Source organism: Trichechus manatus, unplaced genomic scaffold, assembly GCF_000243295.1.
Source record: "Trichechus manatus latirostris isolate Lorelei unplaced genomic scaffold, TriManLat1.0 scaffold00168, whole genome shotgun sequence".
Taxonomy (NCBI): domain Eukaryota; kingdom Metazoa; phylum Chordata; class Mammalia; order Sirenia; family Trichechidae; genus Trichechus; species Trichechus manatus.
The window spans coordinates 3284788-3311943 of record NW_004444104.1 but is presented as its reverse complement, the minus strand read 5'-3'; the positions used below and the strand labels follow the sequence as shown (position 1 = coordinate 3311943).

At 40.8% G+C, this 27156-nt stretch overlaps 1 protein-coding gene across 2 annotated transcripts in view; it reads right to left on the bottom strand.

Annotated features, from left to right (window-relative positions):
* LOC101344421 (phospholipid-transporting ATPase IB) overlaps positions 1 to 27156 on the bottom strand; it is a 685896-nt gene that overhangs the window by 170736 nt on the left and 488004 nt on the right. Inside the window, exons 27-29 of one of the 2 annotated variants that reach the window (XM_023740920.1) lie at positions 19784 to 19858; positions 8167 to 8289; positions 6065 to 6143 (exon numbers count right to left, since the gene is read on the bottom strand). In XM_023740920.1, the coding sequence (XP_023596688.1) occupies positions 6065 to 6143; positions 8167 to 8289; positions 19784 to 19858 (277 nt within the window). The remainder of the gene's footprint in view (positions 1 to 6064; positions 6144 to 8166; positions 8290 to 19783; positions 19859 to 27156) is intronic. The other variant, XM_004386566.1, reaches the window with a different exon arrangement.

Genomic DNA, 27156 nt, shown 5'->3' with positions numbered 1-27156 from the left:
ATTGCTCATGGCCTGCCTTCACTAGATGTTAGTCTCGAGGGGCAGGTGACTTGTCTGTTATGTGCACAGCTGTATCTCCTGCACCCAGGGTTAGCCTGGCATATACAATGCAAGCATTTATCCCTCTATCTACCTATCTATCTATCCATTCATTCATTCATTCATTCAGTGAGGTCTCAAAGACCTGGGCAAGCATTTATTTTGTCTAGCATGGCTTTTGAAAAAACTTTAGGCCTTTAAAGAAAGAATGAAGCTGAAATTCCATTAATATGACTATGATCACAATTATACCACATTGTACTAGTGTTATTAACTTTTTAAAATTTACAGTTTTCTTTGATCTTTACCACGGTCTTGCCAGAGAGAAAGGCAAGTATTAATGTTATATTCCTATAGGGAAACAGGCACAGACAGTTGAACAACAAACCAGAGTTTAGAGCCCAGGTCTCCTGAGAGTCAATCCAGGGACCCTTCCTCAAGGTTACAGTGGGAAAGGCCTTTGTTCTTATTGCTCAGTTTTCCTCTCAGCTGAGGTAGCTACAGTATCTCTTACTCATCCAATAAATAAATAATTGAGCGTAAGAAATGGCAACCTCAGAGAACGTTAGCAATCCTGTCCAAATTTAGTGAAACAATGCAAGTCATCAAAGTTTACATGTTATGAAACAACCAAGTTTAGAGTAACAAAGTAAGGGTCACAAATAATTCAAACTAAAATGACTCATCAATGCCGCAGGCAGAGAGGGGTTGGCTAAGTTTTTTTTTAATACATGTGAACAATTATTTCAATATATAAAATATATCTGCTCTTATAGTAGCACATTTTTTTAATAAATAATATTTATTTTGATATAAAGGTATATAACAGACTTTTCCCAAAATGCTGAAAGATCCTGTTGCTTAATTACTGCCAATGCAATAAGAATCTATACAGTATTGCTTCTTCTTTAAAAGGGGATAGGATTGGTTTTCAGGGTGTGGACTGTGGAGAATAAAGAAGAAAAAATTTAAGAACATTTCTCTGTTGGTAAGTATACTCTAGCCCATCAGCACCCTCCTTAATTTCATCAAGAAAATTCTGAACACTTTCCCTTTTTAAATGAAAATAAATTTTCTGTTCTTTTGCCAATTACCACATTGCACTTCAAGCAGTGATGCCCAAATACGCAGACTGGATACACCAATGGGAAACTTGGGAGTGACCTGGCACCAAGGCTCTCCATTGATGTCGGCCCCTACAAAGGTGACCGCCCTGGTTTCAACCTGGAATCACTTCTCACACCAAAGGGTGGGAACTGCAGGCAGATCATGGGAGTATGTGTAAGACAATGATGGTTGGAAGACATCTGATTCACTGATCGCTTGAGTGAAAAAAGTTATTTTGAAACCTGAAATGAATCATCACAAACTATCAGCAAAAAAATGCTTTGAAAATTCTATCCAAAACCACGCAAAAATAAGCAAAGCAAAATTCTTGGAAGCATTCTAGGAAATGAACAACGTGCCCACACCTTTACCAAAATATTTCTTTCCTATAATGATATTACCTGAAGTGCCCAGCGCTGATCTGTATCATGGATGGTGGGAAGAGAATTTCCTAGTGAAATTCACCACTCTGTGACATGATCCACACAGGACCAAAAGACAAAGTGTAGCTACTCTGGAGACATTCACCCTGGGTCAAGCCAAACTGCCCACTGCTCCTGGCAGAGCCTGTGCGTGTGGGCAGGTGCCTGAGACTTGGCTCTAGGCAGCATTCAGGGGTGCGGGCAAAGGTGTTCTGCTAGATCAGGGTTCCCACGCTTCTAAAGTGCCCCACTTTGTCTCAAATCAGTGCTGTGTTCTTATGCCTCTTTAGGGGTAGCAAGGAGTGGATAAACCAAAAAATCAGTTACTGTCGAGTTGATTCTGACTCATGGCGACCCCATGTGTCTCAGAGTAGAACTACTCCCTAGGGTTTTCAAGGCTGTGACCTTTTGAAAGCTGATTCCCAGGTCTTCCTTCCGAGGCGCCTCTGGGTGAGTTCAAACCATTAACCTTTCAGTTATTGCTGAGCGCTTAATCATTTGCACCGCCCAGGGACTCCTATGGGGTGGATACATCTTCTTAAATGTAATTAGGAATGTAATAAGATCACTTACACTTAGGATAGTAAATAAGCATACATAACAACAAGTAATCTGATCATTTGCTGTAACTTAGTCCTCTCAAACTTACACTCTTTCTTGATTTCCACCAGTGTCTCCCCCACCCAACAATAAAACAAAACGAAACAAAACTTAAGCTCTTGCTAGACCTTACTCGTTTTCCTACAGGGTAGTGTGAGAGATCTTCTTCAGAGACAAATCTGATCACGTAACCCTACTGCCTCAAACCCTTCATGGAGATGAAGACCCAAATCCCTAACATGGTCTGACTCTCACGGAACATCTTTGCCCCTCTTTCCAGCCTCTCTACCCTCCTTCTATGTCACTGCTGTCTCAGTAGGGTGGGATGCCTGACCCCAGAGGGAAATGGGTGGAGACTTATTCTGACTTATAGCTGCCACCATCATAGGGAAAGGCAGAGGGGAGGCTGCAGACATTTCCGGTCCAGAGGCTGGGCATGCTCACCACACTGAAATGCTTGACACAGTCTGGGAAAGAATGGTCCAGCATCCAGGCGCCACTGACAGCTGCTGCCATTTGGCCTCTTTCTAGCTCCTCTGGGCAGGTGCACTTTGCTCTGTGCTGCCAGGAATACTTTGTCCCCACCTTCCCCCACACCAACCTTGCCCCACCTGGCCATCCCCTACTTGTCTTTCAAGAACTTAAGCATCATTTCCCTGGAGAAGACTCTTCCCTGGCTCACCAGGCTAGGCTGTGTCCCTGTATTATAAGTGCCAACTACAGCTGCAGGGCTCACCACAATGGTGAGCAATTATTTGTGTCATTAAAACCCACTGCCATTGAGTCAATTCCGACTCATAGAGACCCTATAGGAGAGAGAAGAACTGCCCCATAGGGTTTCCAAGGCTGTAATCTTTACAGAAGCAGACTGCCACGTCTTTCTCCCGCGGAGTGGCTGGTGGTTCGAACCGCTGGCCTTTCGGTTTGCAGTCGAGCCCTTAACCACTGCATTCCTATTTATATCATTACTAATCATCAACTCCAAACTTACGTAAGCACCAAGAGGCCAGGATAGGCATTGCCATCTTGTTACTTCGATATCCATTGTGCCCCAGAGTGCCTGGCACATGGTAGATATGCCATGATTTTTCTTTTCAAAACACTTTCTCTTCTCTCCTATTTCCGGAGTTTACACCCTCACTAAACTCTCCCCTTGAATACCTGGAGTCTTAACTAGGATTCTTGAATCCAGTTTTTCCTTCCACCATTCCCCTTGTAAAACATGGTAGATTCCTTTTCCCAAATTGCTCAGTTCACAACACTCTCCTTGATCTAAATTCTATACTGACTCTTCAGTGCCTAAACAATTAAGTCCCAATTTCTTCACTGCACCTTCAAAGCCCTCTACAATCTAGCTTCCACAGACCTTTTCAAACTTTTACCATCTTGTACCCTTCAAATGCTGAACTTCTAGCTTTCCACATCTGCCCTGGATTTCTCCACTCTGTGTGGCTCTTCCCTCTGCTGAGACACTGCCCTCCCTTCTTACACATTTAAATACCACTTGGACTTCAAGGCTAAGCTTCAATGTTACTTCCTTAAAGGAACCATTTTTAATCCTAAGTGAAAGGCATCTCTCAGCCTTCTGCAATCTGATGACACTTTATCTGTATTTTACTTGAGACAGTTATTTTCTACCTCATATTAGAGGTACTGATGTAAAAATCTAATCTCCTTTCCCAGACTACAAACTCGACGAAGGTAAGACTCACATTGGTTCATTTACTTATTACCCTCAGAATCTATCACAGGATCTTGGCCAGAAATATTACATGAATGAATAAGGTTAATGAGCAATAATGTAATAATTTTTGTTTTAAATATTCATTTAACTAGTTAGAGGAAGTCAACTAATGAACAAGAACACCAATGGCCTTCTGTTGTTTGGTGCCCATTACAATTAATATTTGCAATTTACCTCCCCTTAAACAATTTCACTCAGTAGGTTATTGTTTTAAAAGAAAACCCTTATGCTAAAGGTTTAATAAATATAATGAAATAATGACACCGACGTTAACAGTTATAATAAAAACTGAAAAAATCATCCTATTGGCTGGCTGCTAGGTAACTTTCCAAATTTAAGGGGGGAGTAGACAAGGTTAGAGGAGTCTCTGGGTGGTGCAAAGTTAATGTGCTTGCTTCTAATCAGAAGGCTGGAGGTTCGAGTTCACCAGAGGCACCTTGGAAGAAAGACCTGGTGACCTACTTCTGAGAAACCAGCCATTGAAAAGCCAATGGAGCACAGTTTTACTATCCACACATGGGGTCGCCATCAATCGGAGTCAACTCCATGTCAACTGCTGGGAGTTCACTTCCTTTTAAACTTACACCACAATAGGTGGGTGAATGGATTTCCATAACGGAATTTAGGCAAATTACAGCATTCCATCATAAACTGTAAGGGACAAATTCAAAACCTGTTCATAACAGGATTAGAAAACCACTGTCTCTAAGGTTGAATGGGGCCACACTAGTTTCTTTTGAAGCAGGCAAGTAGATGGTCACCTTGTAAAACTTCTGAGTAGAGTCCAAAGGCAAGTACTTCCTGGGGTAGGAACATAGCGCAGTGTTTGGAGAAGAAAGGAAAGGGTCTGGACGCAGTACTTGTAGCCAGTGCAAGCTATCTGCTCTCTTTTCCTGAGTTCGAAAGGCTGAGGTCAGGCACAAGAGGACAATTGCTCTTATGCTCTTCAGACATCTTGCTTCCCATCACTGTACATCCTGGTATAACGATGGCTGCTTCTATGAGCAACATGTTACAGCTTCTAGAACCAAGTCACTTACTTAGCAAAATCATTTTCAAACAAACACAATCCACTCTGAGTAAAGCTGAATCCCAAGAAAGCTTTAGCGTTAAAAGAAAATGATTCCCCTAGAATGTCTTTTTGGGGATAGGGCTAGAGGCAAAGAATCTTATTTTCTGATCTAGTGACTTAGGGAGCCTTGAAAGAAAAGGAGGTCTGATGAAACTGAAAGAATAGGTCATCTGGTATCATAAACTGGCTGTGCACACATTTTCTCTAACGGTCAGTATTTCATAGGTTAAGGAATATTAGCGAGAATGAATCATTTCTGTTTGAAACATACAACACATTGACACAGAAACAAAGAAGCTTGAAAACATTATATTCTTTGGTTCTTTGAACAATAAAAGGCCTTGTCTAGTCAACGTTTGGAGTAATTTTTCCCAGGGGGATTATTACTATTTGAATGGGATGAAAGAGGAGCATTCTAGAGATACACTTACAGTGTCCGAGACTAAAGACATGTCTCTTTAAGAGGCAGTATTTTGGATGTAGCAAGAAGGGCAGATAAACACAGAGGGCACACCAGATTTCCCACATCTCCTCTCCCAGCTCTAGAGAAAGTCTAAGACCCATTTGGAGGATTAGTCTTCAAACTATAATTTAGAAAGGTCTATCTCCAGAAAAGAGGACAAAGAGGACTCTCAAAAAACTAGGTATATGTTAAACTCTTAAGAAATTTGAGATATTCTAGATATAGTTACGTGAGACCTGGAAAATGAAAGTGCATGTAATTAACAGAAAATTTCAGACTCGTGCACAAGAGGCACTGATGTTTCATCGTAGCATGGTGCTTTGGATCCTTGGCTCAAACATTGATTGAAAATTAAGCTTAGAATTCCTAGTATTTAACTACCCAGTGCACTGTAAAGAAAATGCGTGCTCAAGGTCAGAATTGATGAAACCTAAAAGCGAGATCCTGGGGACTAGCTATCATTTGGTTTTTGGTACATTTTTGCTCTCAAGTTTGTTCTTGGGGTCTCTAGCTCTGCAGAATCAGAAAAAGAAAACTGTGAACACACTGGCACCAGAGAGACTGAAAAGCTGACCAGAGGGACTACTTGCTGACAGTTGAAATTATGAAGCCGTTACCATGCTCCAGCGCTTTCATGGGAAACCAGAAGAGGATGAGGGAGTGGACCAAGGCGTTGATGCAGTGACCCCAGAAAACCTACAGGAAAACAAACCAAGGGAGTCAGGAGCTGCTCACAACACTTGACCTCTGCCTAACTCTCCACAAACGCCTCATTGTGAAGGGTGCTGGCAGGGTGTTGCTCAGCCCCAGAAGGAGCATATTATTCTTGGAGTTTAAAAAAACCAACTATTTCCTCATTTTTTACATACAAATGACTGGACGATCTCCAGACAACATTGCTTCAGTACAAAGACCTAACTTTATATATACATACACGTATACATAGACAAACACATAACTTGTCCAAGTTTGAAAAATGAGTTAAACCTGTGCACTTTCTGAAAGCATTAAAAGCATTTTACTTGTAAATTCTTACATCACATTCTCACTCTTTTATTTTACTGAAGTCTCTTCCCATTCCAGTTTTTCTTTAATTTTTAGCATTTGATTAAGATCATGCATTTTTTAAAATTTTCTTTATTTTAGTGCTTGAAAGGTAAAACAAAAGAACACCAGGTTTAGTTGGTTTTAAACTAGCATTTCATTAATGCATTTCAATCATCTTTGAAACCAGAGTGGATAGAACTATTAAAGCTAGATTGAGTTTAATTAAAAATCTACAAGCTCTTCTGGGATTTGTCATATAGTTTGATGCTAAGTAATGGGAGGGGCAACAGAAAACAGTGAAAAGCATTATTATAAGTGAGAGAGGTTTTTCCCATGTTAAATGTTCATTCTTCCCTATCCTTCCCTGATCCCTATACAAAAAAGGTCTTCAAGGTGCCTGCAAATAAGTCTCAGGGCATTCTCAGCTCTGCTACCTTTTACATGAGTTCTTTTCCTACTTCTACTTCCCACCCTACATGGCCTTTGACTTCTAACTCTACAGAAAACAAATTTCATTTATGCAAATAATAAAGAACAAACAGGTCATATTTTCCCATTGACAGAATTGTAGTAAACAAAGGTTGATAAAATGAGTCACCCATGTCTCATTGTGTATGGCAGACAGTAGCAGGATCAACAGAATCCCTTGCGTTTTTTCCAGTCTCAGATATGCTATTATTATATTTCCCCAAGAATAAGGGGGCTCTAAAGGAAGACCACAGGCAGTACCTGACTCTAAAACAAAGTCATCAGAGACTGTTCCTTATTGAGGACTGGGAGGGACATTCCCATATCATCCTTACTAAGGTCCCAGAGCTACCCAAGCAAATCATGAACACAGCCAGCTCACGGTATTTTAACTGAACTGGGCAGCTGAGCCTCCCTTATCCTCCCCTGCACAAAAACCTAAGACAGACATGTGGCCAGGCCAGGTGTGTTCATATCAAGCGTCCTCTGCCCGAACAGAACATACCTTCCCTCCTGGCTGGTGGCCCTCAACTCTCTTCCACTCTTAGCTGTGACCAGTAGGCTGGGGGACAGACCCCTTTGCCACTGAAGACAAAAGAATCCATTTACACCTAATCCAGTTTTTTCTGTGTCTTCTCAGGATTACTTTTGCTTTTTTTTTTTTTTTTTTGGTCTAGATGATTTATCTTTTCTGATTCTACCACCTGAAGAAAAATATCCATGTCTCACTTGACCCCCGTGTTCATATCTAGCCAGTTTTACTCATTGGCTTAATAAGCTTTTTCTTTCAGATGGAAAGTCAAGCAGCTGTGGCTGGAGGGCTCTGGAGGGCTAGCTCCTGGCTCCCCTAGACACAGGGTGTTATGAAAGTGTGAGGGGGCTCCCTGATGGCTGATTCTACAGGAAGTGGGCTATGGGTGTGGCTGCCCACATAAATCCCAGAGGCAGATGGAAAGACGAGGGAAGATGTCAACAAACTGTAATTAAGAGAAACGCCACATACAACATGGAAACCGCCTTCCGAATTTGGCATCTCTGGTTCACCGAGCTTTCTCTATCGAGCAGGGAGGGCTGTGGTCTTGCTGCTTTTCAAATTTTCTCTCTAAAGCTTCAGACTTCTCCCAGGCAGATGACTAGAGCTGAAAGACCAAAGGCAGGGCTTATGCCTATCTGAGGGGGCAATTTGCAGCGAAGTTGTATTTACCTTGGTGTTGAAGCCTTCAGCATTCTGGGTAATTTTGTAGAGCTGTGGAAACCTGAGCATGCTCTCCTGAGTACAAGACCTCTCGAAGATTCCCAGAGTGAAGGGCGGCAATGCCGTGAAAATCTACACAGAGAACAATGAGCCATTAGAAGAGGCCTTTTTGATTCACACAGTGTGAGTGTTTCAGTTCTATGGAATGATGACTTAATTTCCAGTCAAGACCAAACCTGAGAGACCATGATTCGCAATTCTCCAGACACCTTCCAAACAAAGAAACTAAGAGGAAGGCTATTTTTAACTGTTACATAATCAGCATAAAATGAATACACTGAATGCTCAAAACAGCATAATAAATATTGGATCTGCCACCAAATCTTGCTAGATTAACAACAGCCAAATCTTGCTAAAATAACAAGCTAGTGATGATTTAGAGTCACACCACAGTGAGCTTTGTGAAATCATGTCCTGTTTTCTGTTAGTGCTAGCTGAGGCACAATTTTGCCACTTCCCATACTGATGTTATACTCAAATTTCAGGGAGCACAGTGTACTTCATCCATTTATTCAGTCAAAGGACATTTATTGGAAAGAAATTCCGGGAGCAGACACTGTGATAAGCACCAGATATTTAGAGATTCAGAAAAGAAGACAGAAAGAAAGAAAGAAGGGAGGGAGGGAGAAAGGAAAGAAAGAAGAGGAAGGAAAGAAGGGAGGGAAGGAGGGAGGGAGGAAAGAAGGAAGGAAGGGAACATGGTCTTTCACCTCCAGGAACTCAGTCTAGTGCAGAAGTAGGGACAGGGGTAGTGGGAGCTGGCACATGAATATATACAAACAGTGCTCTGCCAAAGTACTAACGGGGGAAGAAATGGAGAAGGAGAAGGGAGAGTTCAAGAAAGGATTCTTGGACCACAAAGCATCTGACCTGCAAGGTGCACCCACAGGACTTGGCATGATGATCAGGAATGCAGGTGACAGGGGTACAGAAGGAAGCATCCCCCCTCAGAGTCTCAGGTATAAATGAGCATGGGGTGTGGGAAAAACCTCTAAGATGTACAGGACGGCTAGATGAGGATGTGGTGGAAGACAAGGCTGGAGAGGAGACCAAAGCAACCTCAGGTGAGTGACGAGTTCTTGAGCCAGATGGCACCTTCCTTCTAAGACTTTTCCTTTCACCTGTTATTGTAGGGGTGTGACGTGATAATTGTGTTTTAGAAAGATGAAGCCAGATGCTGAAGAAGGGGTTTGGGACACGTGTCATTTCAGTATGGAATATGCTATGATCTCATGGATCATTTTCTTAGGTTTTGGTGACAGTTCATAGAGACTCCTTGGCATCAACCAAAGTCATATGTATAAACCCAGCAAGCTCTCCAGCGAGCCCATGGAAATTGGTAGTGTGGCTTGGAGAGAATTCTGCAGTCGCAACTCATACCATTTATTTGGAGACTGAGGACATAAGCCAGAGAAAGAAGCCTCTGACACGGCTGTCCAGGTAAAGCAATCAGAGAGGTGGTAAGTAAGGCCAATAAAACCCTCAAGCTCAGTCTGCACTCACCCTAACGCAGAATGCAAAACAGCCCTGGAGTTCAAGGCCTTACAAAGACTTCAAGGAGAAAAACCTTCAGAGTTGTTGCACTGTTGGTCAAGACTAAGAACTGTAAGTGATCTAGAAAATGGCTGGAGGAAGGAACTCCCACGGAACACCCAAGAAACTCTTATTACATACGCTCACCTACATTATTGTGCATAAATGCACACATGTGATATGATGCGTTCTGTTTATACTGCCGTCTTTACTTTTTGCTTTTCTTTTTTACTTGACCTTCTCCTTCTACCTACTTCAACTTCTCTCTCTCACTTTACCACTAGGCTAACAACCTACTAGACCAGTTGCCTCAGAGTTACTTCAGACTCCTGGTGAGCCCGTGTGTGTCAGAGTAGAACTGTGCTCCATAGGGTTTTAGAGGCTGATTTTTTGGAAGTAGATCGCCAGGCCTTTCTTCCAAGGTGCCTCTGCATGACTCGAACCTCCAGTCTTTCAGTAAGTATCTGAATGTGTTAACTGTTTGCGCCACCCAGGGATTCCAAAAACCTAGCATGCCCTATCATATTTTCACCCTGCTGATAGCATCCTACACACAAATATGTAGATTGTTTGGGGATCATGATTTGTTTTATAAAAGGGGAGTATTATACACATTTTTCCTCATCATACTTTCCTCCCTAACAATACATCATGGCAATTCCTCCAAGTCGACACTAATGCAGTCGTTTCAAAGCTCACATAATAATTCATGGTAGGGACACACCATATTTTTTCAATCCTGTAGCTACTGATAAGCGTTCGTTTTGTTTCCCATTCTTTGTTATCACAAAATTATGTAATGTATCTATAATATATTGTAACATATGTACTTGTTCTTTTATTTTTATGGGAAGCATTTCCAGGAGTAGGATTGCTGGGTGAAAGGATGGCTGCTTTCAAAAAAGGTTCCGATCATTCACCTTTACTTGCAAAGGACAACTGTAAGCTTTTGCTTGCTACCCTACTAGCAAGAGGTGTTATACTGGTCTTTTTCTATTGTTCAGTCTAGAAAAATTAGAGATATTAAACCCTACTTTTAAAACATTTACATCTTTCCGACTACTACTGAGTTTGAGCATCTTTTCATATATTTGTGAGCCATTTGGATTTGCAATTCTGTGAAATGTTTGTTAAGCTCCTTTGCCTATTTATAGTTTATCCTCTTTTCTAAGAGTTCTTTGAGTATAACAGATATCAATTCTGTCTTTATGTTACAGAATTTCAACCAAATGTACCCTTTGTCTACTAGCTTTCTTTATGGCTTCTTTTGCCATACAAAAGCTTTCCATTTTTATAAAGTTGAGAACTGTTTCTGAGTGTCCGATTTATGGATGTCTCCCTTCCTTGGAACTTACATGTACTTTTCAGGAGGTTCTTGCAGGATTACAATAGTTTTATTTTTTCACATTTAAGTCGTTAATACATCTGGAATTTATTTCGGTATATAGTATGAGATAGGAGGCCAGTTTTACCTTCTTCCAGATGGAGAACCAGTTGGGAGAGCACAATTAATTAATTCAAATCTTTTCTACTAAACTGAAATACTTTCAAGTGGCACAGTGGTTAAAGAGCTCAGCTGCTAACTGAAAGGTTGGTGGTTTGAACCCCCCAGCCACTCCACGGGAAAAATATGTGGCTACCGGCTTTCATAAATATTTACAGCCTTGGAAACCCCATGGGGTTGCTATGAGTGGGAACTGACTTGATGGCAATGGGTTTGGTTTTTTATAGTATAGTCTGGTATTTAGTAAAGATAAGCCTATCCTTACAATTGTTCTTCTTTGAACTTTCCTTACATATTTATTCTCAGACATGTGCTAATTCCTTGTATACTTTCAGATCATTTTATCAAACTCCCCTCTCCTCAAAAATACAATCACTTATTGAGATCCTATTTGGAATCATATATACAAATTTATACATTAATTTTAGAAGAATTGATTCTTTTATGATTCTAATAAGTTTTCCCATGTAAGAAAATGGCATGCCTTTCCATTTGTTCAAATATCCTTCAATGAGATTTTATATTGTTTTCACAGAGGGACTGTAAAAAATATTCCTAAGTAATATATAATGTTAATCAGTATTTTGAAAGGAATTATTATTCCCTGCATATTTCTAGGTTCTTATTGCTAGAAAAGAAAAAGACCTAATGATTTTTATATATTTATCATGCATCTGGTCACATTGTCAAATTCTCTTGTAATGCTAGTATTTCTTCACTGGTATCTTTTGAGTTTTTAAGATATACAATCATATGAGCATATGTGCATGCCTGTATCATTATGAGCATATTTGTATAAGCACAGAAATAGTTTCAATTTTTTCCAATATTTACTTAATTTTGTTGTCAGTTGCTAAAAATTCCAAAACAATGCTGAATTATACAGTGATGGCAGGCTTCCCTAATTTCTTATTTAAAATGAAATAGTTTTAGAATTTTACCATTTATGGTAACATGCTACTGTTTTGGTTTTTTTTTTAAGAAAGCAGGCTGTATCCGAGTTCCCTGGCTTCTTTCTAGTCCTATTTTGAAGGTTTTATTTTGGGAATGGCAGCTGAATTGCCTCAAATGCTTTTGCAGTACCTACTTATGAGACCATGTTTTTCTTCTTCATTTAGCTGATACAGTGACATTGAGAAAGTTTTCTTGATTTTGAATGCCCTCTGTACCTTAAGAAGGAACCCTGGTGGTGCAGTGGTTAAGTGCTCGGCTGCTAACCAAAGGTCGGTGCTTTAAACCAAACAGCCGCTCCTTGAGAGGAAGACCTGTGATCTGCTCCTGTAAAGACTACAGCCTACGAAACCCTTTGGGGCGGTTCTATTCTGTCATATAGGGTTGCTATGAGTTGGAATCAACTTGATGGCAACAGGTTTGGGTTTTGGTTTGGTATACCTTAAATAAATCCTGCTTGGTCAAATATTGCATTCTTTGGATACATTGTTAACTTCATTTGTTGATATCTTACTGAGAATGTCTGCATTTATGTTTATAGGTGAGGTTGGCACATGGTTTTCTTCTTCAAGCTATGCCTGCTTGATAAAATTAAACCGGACTGATTTCCTGAAACCGTTTAAATAACATTAGAGTTATCTCTTTAATAGAAATTGGCTGTGATCCATTTAATTCTGGGAGCTTTTGTCACTGGAAGCCTTTCGAATTTCATTCTACTGACATTTCTATTCATGGGTGATCCCCTTTTCTAAGAGTTATTTGAAAAATCTGACTAAGGGTATAACCGGAATCCAACAGGGCAGCATTCATGCCTTATTTGGGGAGATGCATGTCAGTTTTAAAGTATTAAAAAGCAAAATTGCCACTTTGAGGACTAGGGTGCACCTGACCCAAGCCAGGGTATTTTCAATTGCCTCATATACATGTGAAAGCTGGACAATGAATAAGGAAGACCGAAGAAGAATTGATGCCTTTCAATTAAGATGCTGGCAAAGAATATTGAATATACCATGGACTGCCAGAAGAATGAACAAATCTGTCTTGGAAGAAGTACAGCCAGAACACTCCTTAGAAGCGAGGATGGCAACACTTTGTCTCACATTCTTTGGACATGTTTGGACAGGAGGGACCAGTCCTTGGAGAAGGACATCATGCCTCGTAAAGCAGAGGGTCAGCAGAAAAGAGAAAGACCCTCAGCGAGATGGACTGACACAGTGGCTACAACAAGGGGTTCAGACATAGCAATGATCGTGAGGATGGTGCAGGACTGGGCAGTGTTTCCTTCTATTGTACACAGCGTCGCTATGAGTTGGAACCGACTCGACAGCACCTAACAACAAGAAGTCAGTTTTACTGCTGCTTAACCTGCTATAAGTGTTTAATTGGGAAAAAATGATTTGCGACTTTTGCTAGCTTGGAGAATCAAACATAAATAATGACAGACAAAGAAAAAGCAGGAAAGAAATACTGCTTGAAGAAGCTAGCAAAGAAGAAGGAAACCCAGAAGGTGGGCCACCAGCAAATGCTCTAAATGCCCGCAACTACCTCTTCAATGGATCTCTGTGGGGCAATCCTGGACTGGAAAAAAAATTGCTAAAGAGGACATTATCGGAACAATTATGGTCAAATTTGAATAGGGACTAGATGATAATATTGTATCAACATCAAATTTTCTGATGTTGATCATACTGCGGTTAGGTAAGAGAACGGTCTTAGGAACTATGCATTAATGTATTAAGCAGTAAAAGGGCATGATGTTTCTAACTTACTTTCAAATGGTTCAGAAAAGTGTGTGTGTACATGTGCTGTGTGTGAGAGTGTGTGCTCTTGTGCATGTACGGAGAGAGAGAAAGCAAATGGGGACATAACTGATGAATCTGGGTGAAGGGTATATGGGAGTTCTCTGTACTTTTCTTGCAACTTTTTTCTAAATTTCAATTTATTCCAAACAAACGTGACCACAATAATTTCAGAACATTTCCATGGGGGCAAACTTCCATGTTCTCAAAGATTTGGCCCTTCCAGCATGATCGACTTAGGAGGGCAACGGCCCATCTGAATGTCCCAACTGGAAATGCCTTCTCACTCAATGGCATCCCACTCCAGCGACTGCACTGTGCACCCTGTAGGGCTGTTTTACATTTGAAATTCACTTTTCTAGCCACTGTATCCTCTTACTTTCCTGTTGTTACTGAATTTGCTTTTCATCTTTATTGTAATTTCTAGGCCCTCAACAATGGTTGGATCTACCCCAACCATCTCTCCTAGTCTACCAACACTCTCCCACCTATCACTGCTTCTCTACAGAGCTAGAGCCACGTGGGGGATGATCAGGTGGGCATACCTGTCCTTTGACCTTCCATCTTGACCTACCATGTCCTTCCAGGAATAAACATACAAGCCAGGCTAGGACCATCATTGGAAAAGGCGTTATAAAACCTTCTGATACATTTTTTTTTTTGTGATATACTTGCCTTGATTAACAACCCCCCCCCACCTCTGAGAATTGCAAATTATGGCATATTCTGTTGTTGGTGTGTGCCATCCAGTTGATTCTGACTCATAGTGACCCTATAGGATAGAGTAGAACTGCCGCACAGGGTTTCCTAGGCTATAATCTTTAATCTATCTTGGAAGAAGTACAGCCACAGAATGTTCCTTAGAAGCGAGGATGGTGAGACGTAGTCTCATTTACTTCGGACATGTTATCAGGAGGGACCAATCCCTGGAGAAGGACATCATGCTTGGTAAAATAGAGGGTCATCGAAAAAGAGGAAGACCCTCAACGAGATGGATTGACACAATGACTGCAATGATGGGCTCAAGCATAGCAACGTTTGTGAGGATGGCACAGGACTGGGCAGTGTTTAGTTATGTTCTGCATGCGGTCACTATGAGTCAGAACCGACTTACAGCACCTAACAACAACAGTTTTTATGGGAGCAGGATGTCAAGTCTTTCTCTCACAGAACAGCTGGTGGATTTGATTCGCCAACCTTTCAGTTAGTAGCCAAACATTTAACCATTGTGCCACCGAGGCTCCTTTATATATATATATGTACATATATAAATTTGTAAATAAATATAAATATAACCAAACCAACCCCATTGCTGTCCAGTCGATTCCAACTCATATTGACCCCATAGGACAGAGTAAAACTACCCCATAGGATTTCCAACACTGTAACCTTTACAGGGAGCCCTGGTGGTGCAGTGGTTAAGAGCTCCACTTCTAACCAAAAGGTCAGCAGTTTGAATCCACCTGCTGCTCCTTGGAAACACCATGGGGGCAGTTCTACTCTGTCCTATAGGGTCTCTCTGAGTCGGAATAGACTTGACAGTAATGGGTTCGGTTTGGTTGGGTTTTTTTTAATCTTTATGAAAGTAGACTGCCACATCTTTCTCCAGCAGAGCAGCTGGTGGATTCAAACTGCTGACCTTTCAATTAGCAATTGAGCACTTAACCACTGTGTCAAATCTATCCTTTCCTTAAAAGGAAAAAAACAAAACTTCCCTTGATCCTGCTTTCTACTCAAGCCATGGCTTACTCTCTCCCCCACTACTACACTTCTACTATCCCGTTCATTCCTCAGGTTCAGGGACAACTTCTCAGGGAAGGCTTTAATAACTCCCCAGGCCAGATCCCATTCTGTTCAACACTCTCCCAGTTCCCTACATTTGTTCTACAGAGCATTCCTCATGGTGTCTTGTTTTGTATTTGATTTTTGGTGGTCTATCTCTCCTACCATATTGTAAATTCCACAAAGGCAGGAAGCGTGTCTGCTTTGGTCTAAAAGCTAGAACAGTGCTGGGCACATGGTAGGTGCTCAGTCTTTTTTAGATCTACAATACCGCAAATGCTTTACTGAAGCAGTTCTTTGAAAAGCTACCTGTGATCTCATCGTTTCTAAATTAGCTTCTCAACTCTTAGTCTATCTTGCTTCTTGGCAGGGATTGGCATTTCTGAAAAGGAAATAATCCACAAGGATATCACTGACAATTTAAGAATGAACGTGCTAAAAACTACCTCATCCCCCTCCTCACCCCAGCTAGGTCAGCGAGAAAGAAGACCCTTGATAAGATGGATTGACCAGTAGCTACAACAATGTGCTAAAACAGAGCAATGACTGCGAGGATGGCACAGGACTGGGCAGCGTTTCGTTCTGTTATATACAGGGTCGCTGTGAGTCAGAATCGACTCGACACCTAACAACACAATAGCAACAACATATTCATGTTTGGTTAGGAGCTGCACTCTCCACCTAACCACCAGAATCACCAGTCTCAGTGTTTTTCTCCTCCCTCTTCCCTTGTTTGGCCACGTCCTAGAATCAGCCTCCTTCTCTCCATCCCCACTGTTAGTATTCATACGCTCTCTGTTCTCAAATTTCTCACCTGAATTACTACCTTTGCTTAACTGCACTTCCAGCTTCCAATCATTTCACAGCACCAGTCTCTAAAACTCATATCTGATATCACCCTTCTGGTTGAAGCTCTTGACGGCTCTCCCAGCCTCCTTCCAAAGTTCAAGTTCCTTAGCATGAAATTCAAGAGTTTCCCGTACTGATGTCATACCTCCTGCCTGGCTGCCTTTGCATCTTCCTATGTTTCCTCTGAGGAGCCCTGGTGGCACAATGGTTAAGTGCTCGGCTGCTAACTGAAAGGTGGGTGGTTCCAATCCACCAGCCGCTCCATGGGAGAAAGACCTGGTGATCTGCTCCTATAAAGATTATAGCCTAGGAAACCCTATGGGGCAGTTCTACTCTTTCATATAGGGTTGTTACAAGTTCAGAATTGACTCCATGACACACACCAACAACGTTTCCTCTGGAACATTCCCCAAACAACAAAACTTCCCATTCAGCAGATGCATGAATGTGCACTACGGCTGTGCTACATCCCCAGTTAGCGTCCCATCTACCCTTCTCCTATCACAGCCTCTCAGGGCTCATTCAAATAACACTTCTGAGAAGAGCGTTGCACTCTCCCCAGTCAAAACGTATCACTCTCCTCTCATTCCATGATACCTCCCAAGCCCTGCTCTGACTTTTACTCTGTGTGTGGTGGTAATAGGTATTTCTTTATAGTCTGCGGGACACGTAAGTGAGTAAAACCTATTCCCAACCCTAGAGATCAAAGGTTGCTGTGGATCTTAAGCTTTAATGTGCTTAACAGTCACTAGAAAAGTTTGTTTGAAATGCAGTATCTCTGAGATACTATTTGCTAAGACAGGATGGGGTTAGAAATCTGCATTTTTATAAACAACCCCTGGTTATTTGCATGCAAGTGGTCTGAAGGTCATCTTTAAAAAAAAATACTGTCCTGTAGCCTATCAGCATCTTACATATAGTTGTTGTTGTTGGGTATCGTCGAGCAGATTCAGACTCATAGTGACCCCATGTGACAGAGTAGAACTAACCCACAGGGTTTTCTGAGCTGTAATCTTTACAGAAGCAGATCACTAGGTCTTTCTCCTGCGGAGCCACTCAGTGGCTTCGAACCACCAACCTTTTGGTTAGCAGCTAAGCACTTAACTAGTGCTCCACCAGGGCACATAATAAAAGTTTGCTGAATTAATCTGAGTTGCCTAAGCTACAGGTAGCTAACAGAATAGAAAAGAATCAAGCCCTCATGTCTCAAGCACGAAAATAGAGCAAAACTCCATTCATCAGTAACCAGGTGGCATGTATTCCAGCCCTGTCTTTAGCTCTAAAGCATGCTCTCCTGGGCCTCAGCTTCCTTTTTATGAAATATGCATGTGGGCATGAATTTGTGTGAGGTGTCACCTTTATGACACTTTGGCCCTTTCAGCAGTAAATCATCATGGAACAGTCAGCATATTTTTCCCTCAACTGTTGCATAATTTTTAGCTACTCGAAATAGTTTTACTTCAGTCTTGAAAAATTCACAATCTGTGCTCTCTCCGCTTAGTACATGGAGTGGGGGGCCCTGAGACACTGCCTATGTGGCATGCATTTAGAGTAGCTTTTCTCGCACAGGGAATAGACTGACGCCAATTCAGCCCGGCTCTCCACACTTACCACCTTTGTCTCTTAGGGATTAAGTATTAGTAACCAACTTGCTAGCGCATTCCGTGGTAAGTACCACAGCATGGTTAACTGACCCACCCAGTTAAAACTCAAGATCCCAACTGAGACTCAAACCCACTGCTGTCTAGTCGACACCGACTCACAGAGACCCTAAAGAACAGAGTAGAACTGCCCCATAGGGTTTCCTAGGCTGTAATCTTTATGGAAGCAGACTGCTGCATCTTTCTCCCATGGAGCAGCTGGTGGGTTTGAACCGCCGACCTTTCAGTTAGCAACCGAGCACTTCACCACTGTGCCATCAGGGCTCGTTAACTGAGACCCCAAACCAAACCAAATACGTTGCTGTCGAGTCGATTCTGACTCATAGTGACCCTACTGGGCGGAGTAGAACTGCTCCATGGGGTTTCCAAGGAGTGGCTGGTGGATTCAAACTGCCAACATTTTGGTTAGCAGCCGAGCTCTTAACCATTGCACCACCAGGGCTCCAACTGAGACTCAGTGGAGTCTTATTCTAACCATCTGACCCTCTTAATCCATGAGCTCCACAGGGCCAGGGGCAACTTGTTTTATTCATCATTTTATAGCCAGCATCTAGCAGAAAGGCTACTCAAAAAAAAAAAAAGGGGGTTGAGTGCACAGATGACTTGAACATCCAGCCACAGATGTATACACAAGCCATAAATATTTATAGCACCACAATTTATATTATTGGAGGGCTGATAGCTTCTATCTATTCCCATCTATGATGGCCGTTTCAGAATGCGAACTCCCACAGGGCAGAGAGTGCCAGGGTCCCAAGCAAGTGGGATAGTGCAGCTAGAGAGATGGGCTGCACTGGGTCTCTAACACACGAATAGAAGTCCCTTCCTTCGTCCTGCCAGTAAAACACAAAGAAGAACACAAAGCAGTCAGAGTCATTTCAGCCTGCAGTTTATATTTATTTCCAGCTTTTGAATTCATTATAGCCAAGTAATGAAAAAATAACCTCAAATTCATGAAAACTATCAAGTAAGCTGATTACCATTCACCACAGGGGCTGGAAATCAGAATTCATTATTTTAGCCCTAACTGTGTACGAACACATTCTTCCACAAGGACAGATCCTTTTTAAGAAGGACAAAGAGGACACTAGATCACATACTGCCTACTCATATCTCTGTTTAAGAATTCAGAAATAAAACTATGAAATGGAATAAGTTGAGATGTAGTTCAGACATTTTTGCTTGAGTTAAAAACATGAAAATGTTGCACAGGCATTTAATAAGGAGGTAACGAGGGTCTATTATCAAGATATATGGGTTAATAATTTCATGGGGTTATTATTCCAGAATGATCTGCTATGATTGAAACCATGTGTGGAGAGTTTGGCTTCTGTAGGATGTTTCTCAGCAACAAAGGCCCTAAAGATGTATGTGTGCTGCCTGCTATGTACAGAGATGATTGACTTAGATACACTTCCCAGACATAAACAGCCAAGGAATGTCACTGAAGTTCTGCATGCTATCAGATAGAGGTAGAGAATACTTACCACATTGTACAAGCCGATGCACCAACGTTCAAATAGAATCTGCCCAGAAAATCCATTAACAAAGGCGAACCAAAGCTGAAAGAGAAGAAAGTTCATGAAGTTTTATATCAATATTGACCTAAATGTTTCCACTCACTGAAGAAGTAGTGGGGGAATGTGGACCACCAGCTGGACACATCTGCTAAGGAATCATTAGCCATAAGACCATAGCAGTTGTTCGTTCATAAAATATAAATCCTCAAGATCACAGGCGTCAACATTTGAAAGAAGAATGAGATTTAAGGCACACATCAGTATGGTTAAATAAATAACTTATGAGAGGTAATATACAAATGTTTACAGAAAAACAACTAATTTATGCCTAATATGTCTTGTGTCAACACTTTCTCACTGACTGAAAGAGTCTCGCTTCATGTTCTTTTATCTTGTAAAGTGGATTTATTAAATGTGATTTATCTTGGTGGGACTTTTCAAAGAGACAAAAATCATAAATTAAAAAAAAAAATTCTTAGTTCATGCAATAGTGACCCTCCTTAATTGGATGTCAACCACTGAGAAAAGATCAAAATATAATATTATAAAAGGAACATGCCTCAAATCCTCCTTTGGAATGACAGGGGATATGTAAATAAATACAATGCAGACTATCACTTATGCCTTCAAGTAGTTTATCATTCTAATTGACTGGGCAAGACTGACATAAAAAACTTCAGAGCAAAGCACCAGAATGTACGACAAAGGGATAGAACTGTCTTAGAGAGGAGAACGATCGCCAAGCATATAATTAGGTGAGGACATGGAGGAGGGAAGAATGGAGGGTAAGAGGGGCAGGGTGAATGGTGAGGAGGATGGACAATAGTCTGACATAGAAGGGAATGAATACTGAAATATGGAACATAAAATACTGTTTAAAATCCAGCTGAATTTATATGATACAACAGGATTCCGGTGAATTTGCCTACACTCAAACTGCCACCCACCCTTCCCTAACATATTCCATGTAGATCACAAAATCTGCTTTAGCAATGTAAAAACATGACAGACTTAATCAGTTAGTATGGTAGAACCGAACTGACAACAAAGAACAGCTACCTCATGACACCGAGTTGAGATAAACTCTGCTACTAAAAAATTTTTCAGTAATATTTTATTGTTTTTTGGTGAAGGTTTACACAGCAGTTTCGGTGCCCATTCAACAATTTCTGCACAAGTTGTTCAGTGACATTGGTTACGTTCATTACAATGTGTGAACATTCTCATTGTTTCCATTCTGGTTGTTCCATTTCCATTAATCTAATTTCCCTGTCCCCTTACATTCTCATCTTTGTTTTAAAGTAATTGTTGACCGTGATACTAAAATTTTACTGTCAAATTTTCAAAATCAGTCTCTTGATGCTACCAGACTGAGCTTCTTGAGATAGGAATTATTTTCGATGCTGCTCTATGCACAGTATACCCTATGCGATACTTGGTACAAAACAGGGATTCACTAAGTCCCAGTGGGATTAAATACCTCAATTCAATCGCAAAATAAATTTTTCTTAGGCACATCTTTCACCATCTCATTCCTTAACTCAAAAATTATGAAGGCTCTTTCCTAAGTCTAAGATAAGCTTGTTAACTTTGAAAAACCCCTCCACACAGCCATTCGCTCTCTCTCTCTCTCTTTTTTAAACAATACTTTATTGTGCTTTTGATGAAAGTTTACACAGCAAGTTAGATTTCCATTTGACAATTTCCACGCAACTTGTTCAGTGACATCAGTTACATTTTTCACAATTGTCAATATTCCCTTTAATTGTGTTCTGGTTGTTCCATCTCCAGTACTCTAGTTTCCCTGCCCCTTATCTTCTCATCTTTGCTTTAGAGTAAATGTTGACCTTTCAGTCTCATACAGGTGATTCTTTAGTAGAGCACCATTCTTGTGGGTAATATCCTTTATTTTGAGTGCCACTCTGCTATTTTGCTAAAAGGTGACCTCAAGGGATAGTTTTGGTTCAAGGTTTAAAGAGCGTCTCAGCACAGTAAGTCTCAGGGAGTCCTCTAGTCTCCACTGGTCCAGCTAGTCTGGCCATTTTAAGAAGTTGAGTTTTGTTTCACATTTTTCTCCCATTCTATTTGGGACCATCTATTTAGTGCATACAGACATACTCTTTACTCTTTTTAATGTTTGGATGAACCATAATTAACTTAACCAAATAGCTGTCACTGTCCATGAAGGTTGTTCTAATATTTTGTTTTTCCAAATAATGCCAAGGTAAGCATCTTTGTATTTTCATGTTGAATACGATGTGATTATAGCTATAGGATATAATTTACAGTATGTTCCTAAAGGAGCCCTGGTGGCACAGTGGTTAACAGCTGGCTGCTAACCAAAAGGTAGACAGTTCAAATCCACCAGCCGCTCCTTGGAAACCCTATGGGGCAGTTCTACTCTGTCCTACAGAGTCTCTATGAGTCAGAATTGACTTGACGGCAACAGGTTTATTGTGACCCCGGTCAGAACGGTCAGTGGTGGTAGCCAGGCACCACCTAGTTCTTCTCATCTCAGGGTAGATGAGGAGCCTGTCCTGAGGATGCCAAGAGGATCCTGTCCTCAGGGGCCAACGGGAGTTGAGAGGGCTGTCCTGCACTGAAGAGAGACTCTGCCCACATGCTTCCTGATCCTAATTTCCTGAGTTGTAGCCTGTTGATCCTGATCCCATGTTGTACCCTGTTCCTTAACAAACCACTTAAATGTAAATACAGTTCGTGAGTTTTGTGAGATGTTGCAGTGAATTCTCAAACTCAAACAGGGGAGGGAAAAGTGCTGAGAGGAAGGACAGCAGCTGGTGTCAGAGATGGGTGGTACAGCAACTTGGAGAATGTGGAAATCTGGGATGTACTTGACCTCCACCTCACAGGAACTGGCTTTGTGCTGATTCTTATATTTGAAGTTATTCATACAGTTTTTATTTTTTTTCCCCAATGTCACCATCCAGAATAACCATGTTTATGATTTTGGTGCATTTTTCTCCTTTCGCTCATAGTGTTTTATACACTTGATTATCACATTGTTCACTCAGTTTTATATTCTGTCTTTCATATGATAAATATTTTTTGTATCAGTGGAAAATTTGTCATAAACACACGTTTACTTATGGAATAATATTTTGTCACATGGATGTGACATTAGTTGTTAACCATTTCATGATTATTTTTGCAACTCCCCATTTCCCTCTCCCTTAGCACCTGGTAACAGCTAATCTTTCTTCCAGATGAATTTGCCTATTCTAGATATTTCATGTAAGTGGGATCACACAAATGTTTGTCCTTTTGTGGCTGACTTATTTCACTCAGCATAACATTTTCAAGATTCATCCATGTTGTAGTATGTATCAGAATCTCATTTCTCTTTACGTTACCAGGGAATGGGAAGTTAAAAAATAATAATGGAACAGTTAATAAATAATGTCATATCCACGTGACACAACATTATTCCATAAATAAACATGGGTTTATGACAAATTTTCCACAAATATAAAAGAAGTTTATCACTTTCCATTGTATGTATATACTGCATTTTGTTTATAAATTCATCTACTGATGGACACTTGAGCTGTTTTCACCTTTTGGCTACTGTGAATAGTGCTGCAGTGAACATTGGTGTATAAGTATCTGTCTGAATTTCTGCTTTCAATTCTTTTGGATATATACCTGGAGTGGAATTACTGGGTTATATGGTAATAATGTGTTGAACTTTTTAAGGAACCATAAAATTGTTTTCCATAGTGGCTGCACCATTTTACAATCCCACTATCAGTACACAAAAGTTCCAATTTCTCCATAGCCACAACAACACTTGTTATTTTCCCCATATTATAGCAACTAGCCATGTTAAAAAAATGAATAACACTCAGCAAGAAAATAGTGTGGGGCTTAGACACAGACATCATCACAATATGAAGAAAAAATAAAGGAATTCAACACAATGCATATGAAATAATCTCTACAGAAGAACCCAGCCACAGGGCAGAAAAAAAAAATTGAAAACTCTTGGCAAGTCTAAAGGAAGTAAAGAAAATGTGGCTTTTTGTTAAAATAAGAGCTAAAAGAAGATGCATAAGATACCAAAGAAGGAAACAAACATAAAAATCTTAATATTACAAATTAAAGCCATATTAAGGGAAATAAAAAACAAAAGAGACATTTCTGAAAACACAGTCAGGGATAAGTAAGGTAGACTTGAGAAAGCAAATTCTAGGCAAAGCACAAAAAGTTTACACTGATTTTAAAAGAAACTCATAGACATAAAAGTCTTTTAAAGAATAACAACAACAGAGGTGGGGCCAAGATGGCAGAGTAGTCAGACGCTTCCAGTGGACCTTCTTAAAACAAAGACCCGAAAAAAAAGTGAATTGATTATATATGGCATTCTGGGAGCCCTGAACATCAAAGGCAGAGTTGAGGAACCAGACTGACTGGGATGGAGGGAGAGATGGTTCGGAAGCGGCCAGGAGTTGCCAAACCTGACCCAGTGAGAGCCTGAGCCCTTCAGACCAGAGCAGCTTGGGGGTGAGCGGTGAGGCAGGCAAGCGGTGGTGCCAGGAGGTGTGTTTTACACACTGGGAGAAACCCAGTGCCAGAGAGTCTACACAGCCACCCAGAGCCACTGAGAAGTAGCCCTGGATTGGCAAAAGATAAGTAATTGCATATGGCCAACCACGCGGATCAAAAAACCCCCCTTAGGGAAAAACCTCTCTCCCATTTACTTCCCCACCCCCTGCTCTGCACTGGGTCCCAGACTGGCTTCAGCAATGGCCGAGTCCCCTGAGCCAGAAGTAGGATCCATCATATGGCAGGAGCCATTCTCCCTGCCTTGGAGAGTGAACAAATTAATAAATGGGAAAAAAGTAAACTGCCGGCTCCCCTAAGCCAGGAACCCAAGGTAGGCACAGCTCCTTTGCCTGAGGCACAGGCACAAGGGATCCATGGAATTTGAGTGCCTTTCGCCCTGCATAGACTTGTTGGGGGCCCATCTCAACAGTGTAGACCCTCATTACTGCAGTACAACAAGGTATATACCGGAAGTCTAACTTCAACTGTTTCAGCTGTGAAGTGGCAGGTTCTTGACATTTGACACTGCTCTGCCCATTAAGCAGGGTCTTCACCCACCCACATCAGGGGCTTGAGGATGGGTGGCTCCACCCATGCCACCTAGCCACCTGCGATAGGGGCCCATGAATAAGAAATGCCCCCTAGTCCTTACAGCCAACAGCATTAGGTGCTCATAGTCTGGCTGCAAAACCCACCCACTTACGTGCTCTAGGCAACAGGGACATGCCTTCCTCCTGGACACTTGGGGGCAGCCGTTAGCCCCCTGACTTACTCAGAGTGTGTCCCCCTGCTGCAGCCAGATGCTGTGCCTACACCAATCACCCATGCCTGTCTAGGACTGTAAGTGAGAGCCTACACCACACACTTGGTGGCTATCTACCTGGGCACCTGAGCTGAATCCTTCCTATAGGAGTGCATGGACTCCTGAGCTCACATACCTAGTAACAGATCTAACCACCTGGTGACAGGACATTAAAGCTTCAAAGGTGCCAATAATCAAACTAGCTCATACGAGCAGCCTATCTGGGCATATCAAAACAAAACAAGAAGCTAGGACACACTAAGCAAACATATAATAAATAAATATAATAACTTATTGATGGCTCCAAGACAATAGTCAACATAAAATCACATAAAGAGGCAATCCATGATGGCTTCAGCAAGCTCCCAAAATAAAGAATTTAGAAATTTTCCAGAGGAGGAAAATTTCTTGGAATTACCAGAGGCAGAATACAAAAGATTAATACACAGAACTCTTCAAGAAATTAGGAAGGAAATTAAGCAAAACACAGAACACAAAATAGAGGAAATTAAAAAGATTAGAGAAGAGCATAATGACAAATTTAACAGGCTGCAAGAATCCGTAGACAGACAGCAATCAGAAATCCAGAAGATTAATGATAAAATTTCAGAATTAGATAACTCAATAGAAAGTCATAGGAGCAGAACTGAGGCAATGGAAGTCAGAATTAGTGAGATGGAAGATAAAGCACTTGACACCAACTTATTTGAGGAAAAATCAGAGAAAAGGATTTAAAAAAATGAAGAAACCCTAAGAATTATGTGAGACTCTATCAAGAGGAATAACCTACAAGTGATTGGAGTACCAGAAGGGGGTGGGGGGGATAACAGAAAATACAGAGAGAATTTTTGAAGATTTGTTGGCAGAAAACTTCCCTGATATTGTGAAACATGATAAGATATGTATTCAAGATGCTCATGGAACCCCACATAAGGTAGATACCAAAAGAAAGTCTCCAAGACATATTATAATCAAACTTGTCAAAACCAAAGATAAAGAGAGAATTTTAAGAGCAGCTAGGGAGAAACGAAAATCATCTACAAAGGAGAATCAGTAAGAATAAGCTCAGACTACTCAGCAGAAACTATGTAGGCAAGGCAGCAATGAGATGACATATATAAAGCCTTGAAGGAAAAAAAACTGCCAGCAAAGAATTATATATTCAGCAAAACAGTCTCTCAAATATGATGGTGAAATTAGGGCATTTCCAGATAAACAGAACTTGAGGGAATTTGCAAAAACCAAACCAAAATTACAAGAAGTACTAAAGGAAGTCCTCCAGTTAGAAAATCAGTAACATCAGATAACAGCCCAAGACTAGAACACAGGACAGAGCAACCAGATATCAACCCAGATAGGGAAGTCACAAAAGTAAATCAAAGCCACAACACTAGAAATAGGGAACAGATGTCAATATGTAAAAGATGACAACATTAAAACAAAAAACAGGGATTTAAAAAATGTAGACATAGATTTTTCATATGGAGAGAAAGTCAAGGAGATATAAAGAAATAAAAGACTGGTATAAACTTAGTAAAACAGGGGTAAATATTAAGGTGACCACAAAGGAAAGTAACAATCCTACCAGTCAAAATAAAAAAACTAGAAAAATACGAAGACTCAGCAAACACAAAATCAACAACAACGAAAAAGATGAGAAGAAAATACATAAAGAAAAACGACTTAGCAGAGAAAATTAAGTGGAACAAAGAAACTGTGAACAACACGCAAAAAAAGACATCAAAATGACAGCACTAAACTCATACTATCAATAATTACGCTGAATGTAAATGGACTAAACGTACCAATAAAGAGACAGAGACTGACAGATTGGATAAAAAAACACAGTTTATCTATATGCTGCTTACAAGAGACACACCTTAGACTTAAAGACACAAACAAACTAAAACTCAAAGGATGGAAAAAAATGTATCAAGCAAACAACACTCAAAAAAGAGCAGGAGTGGCAATATTA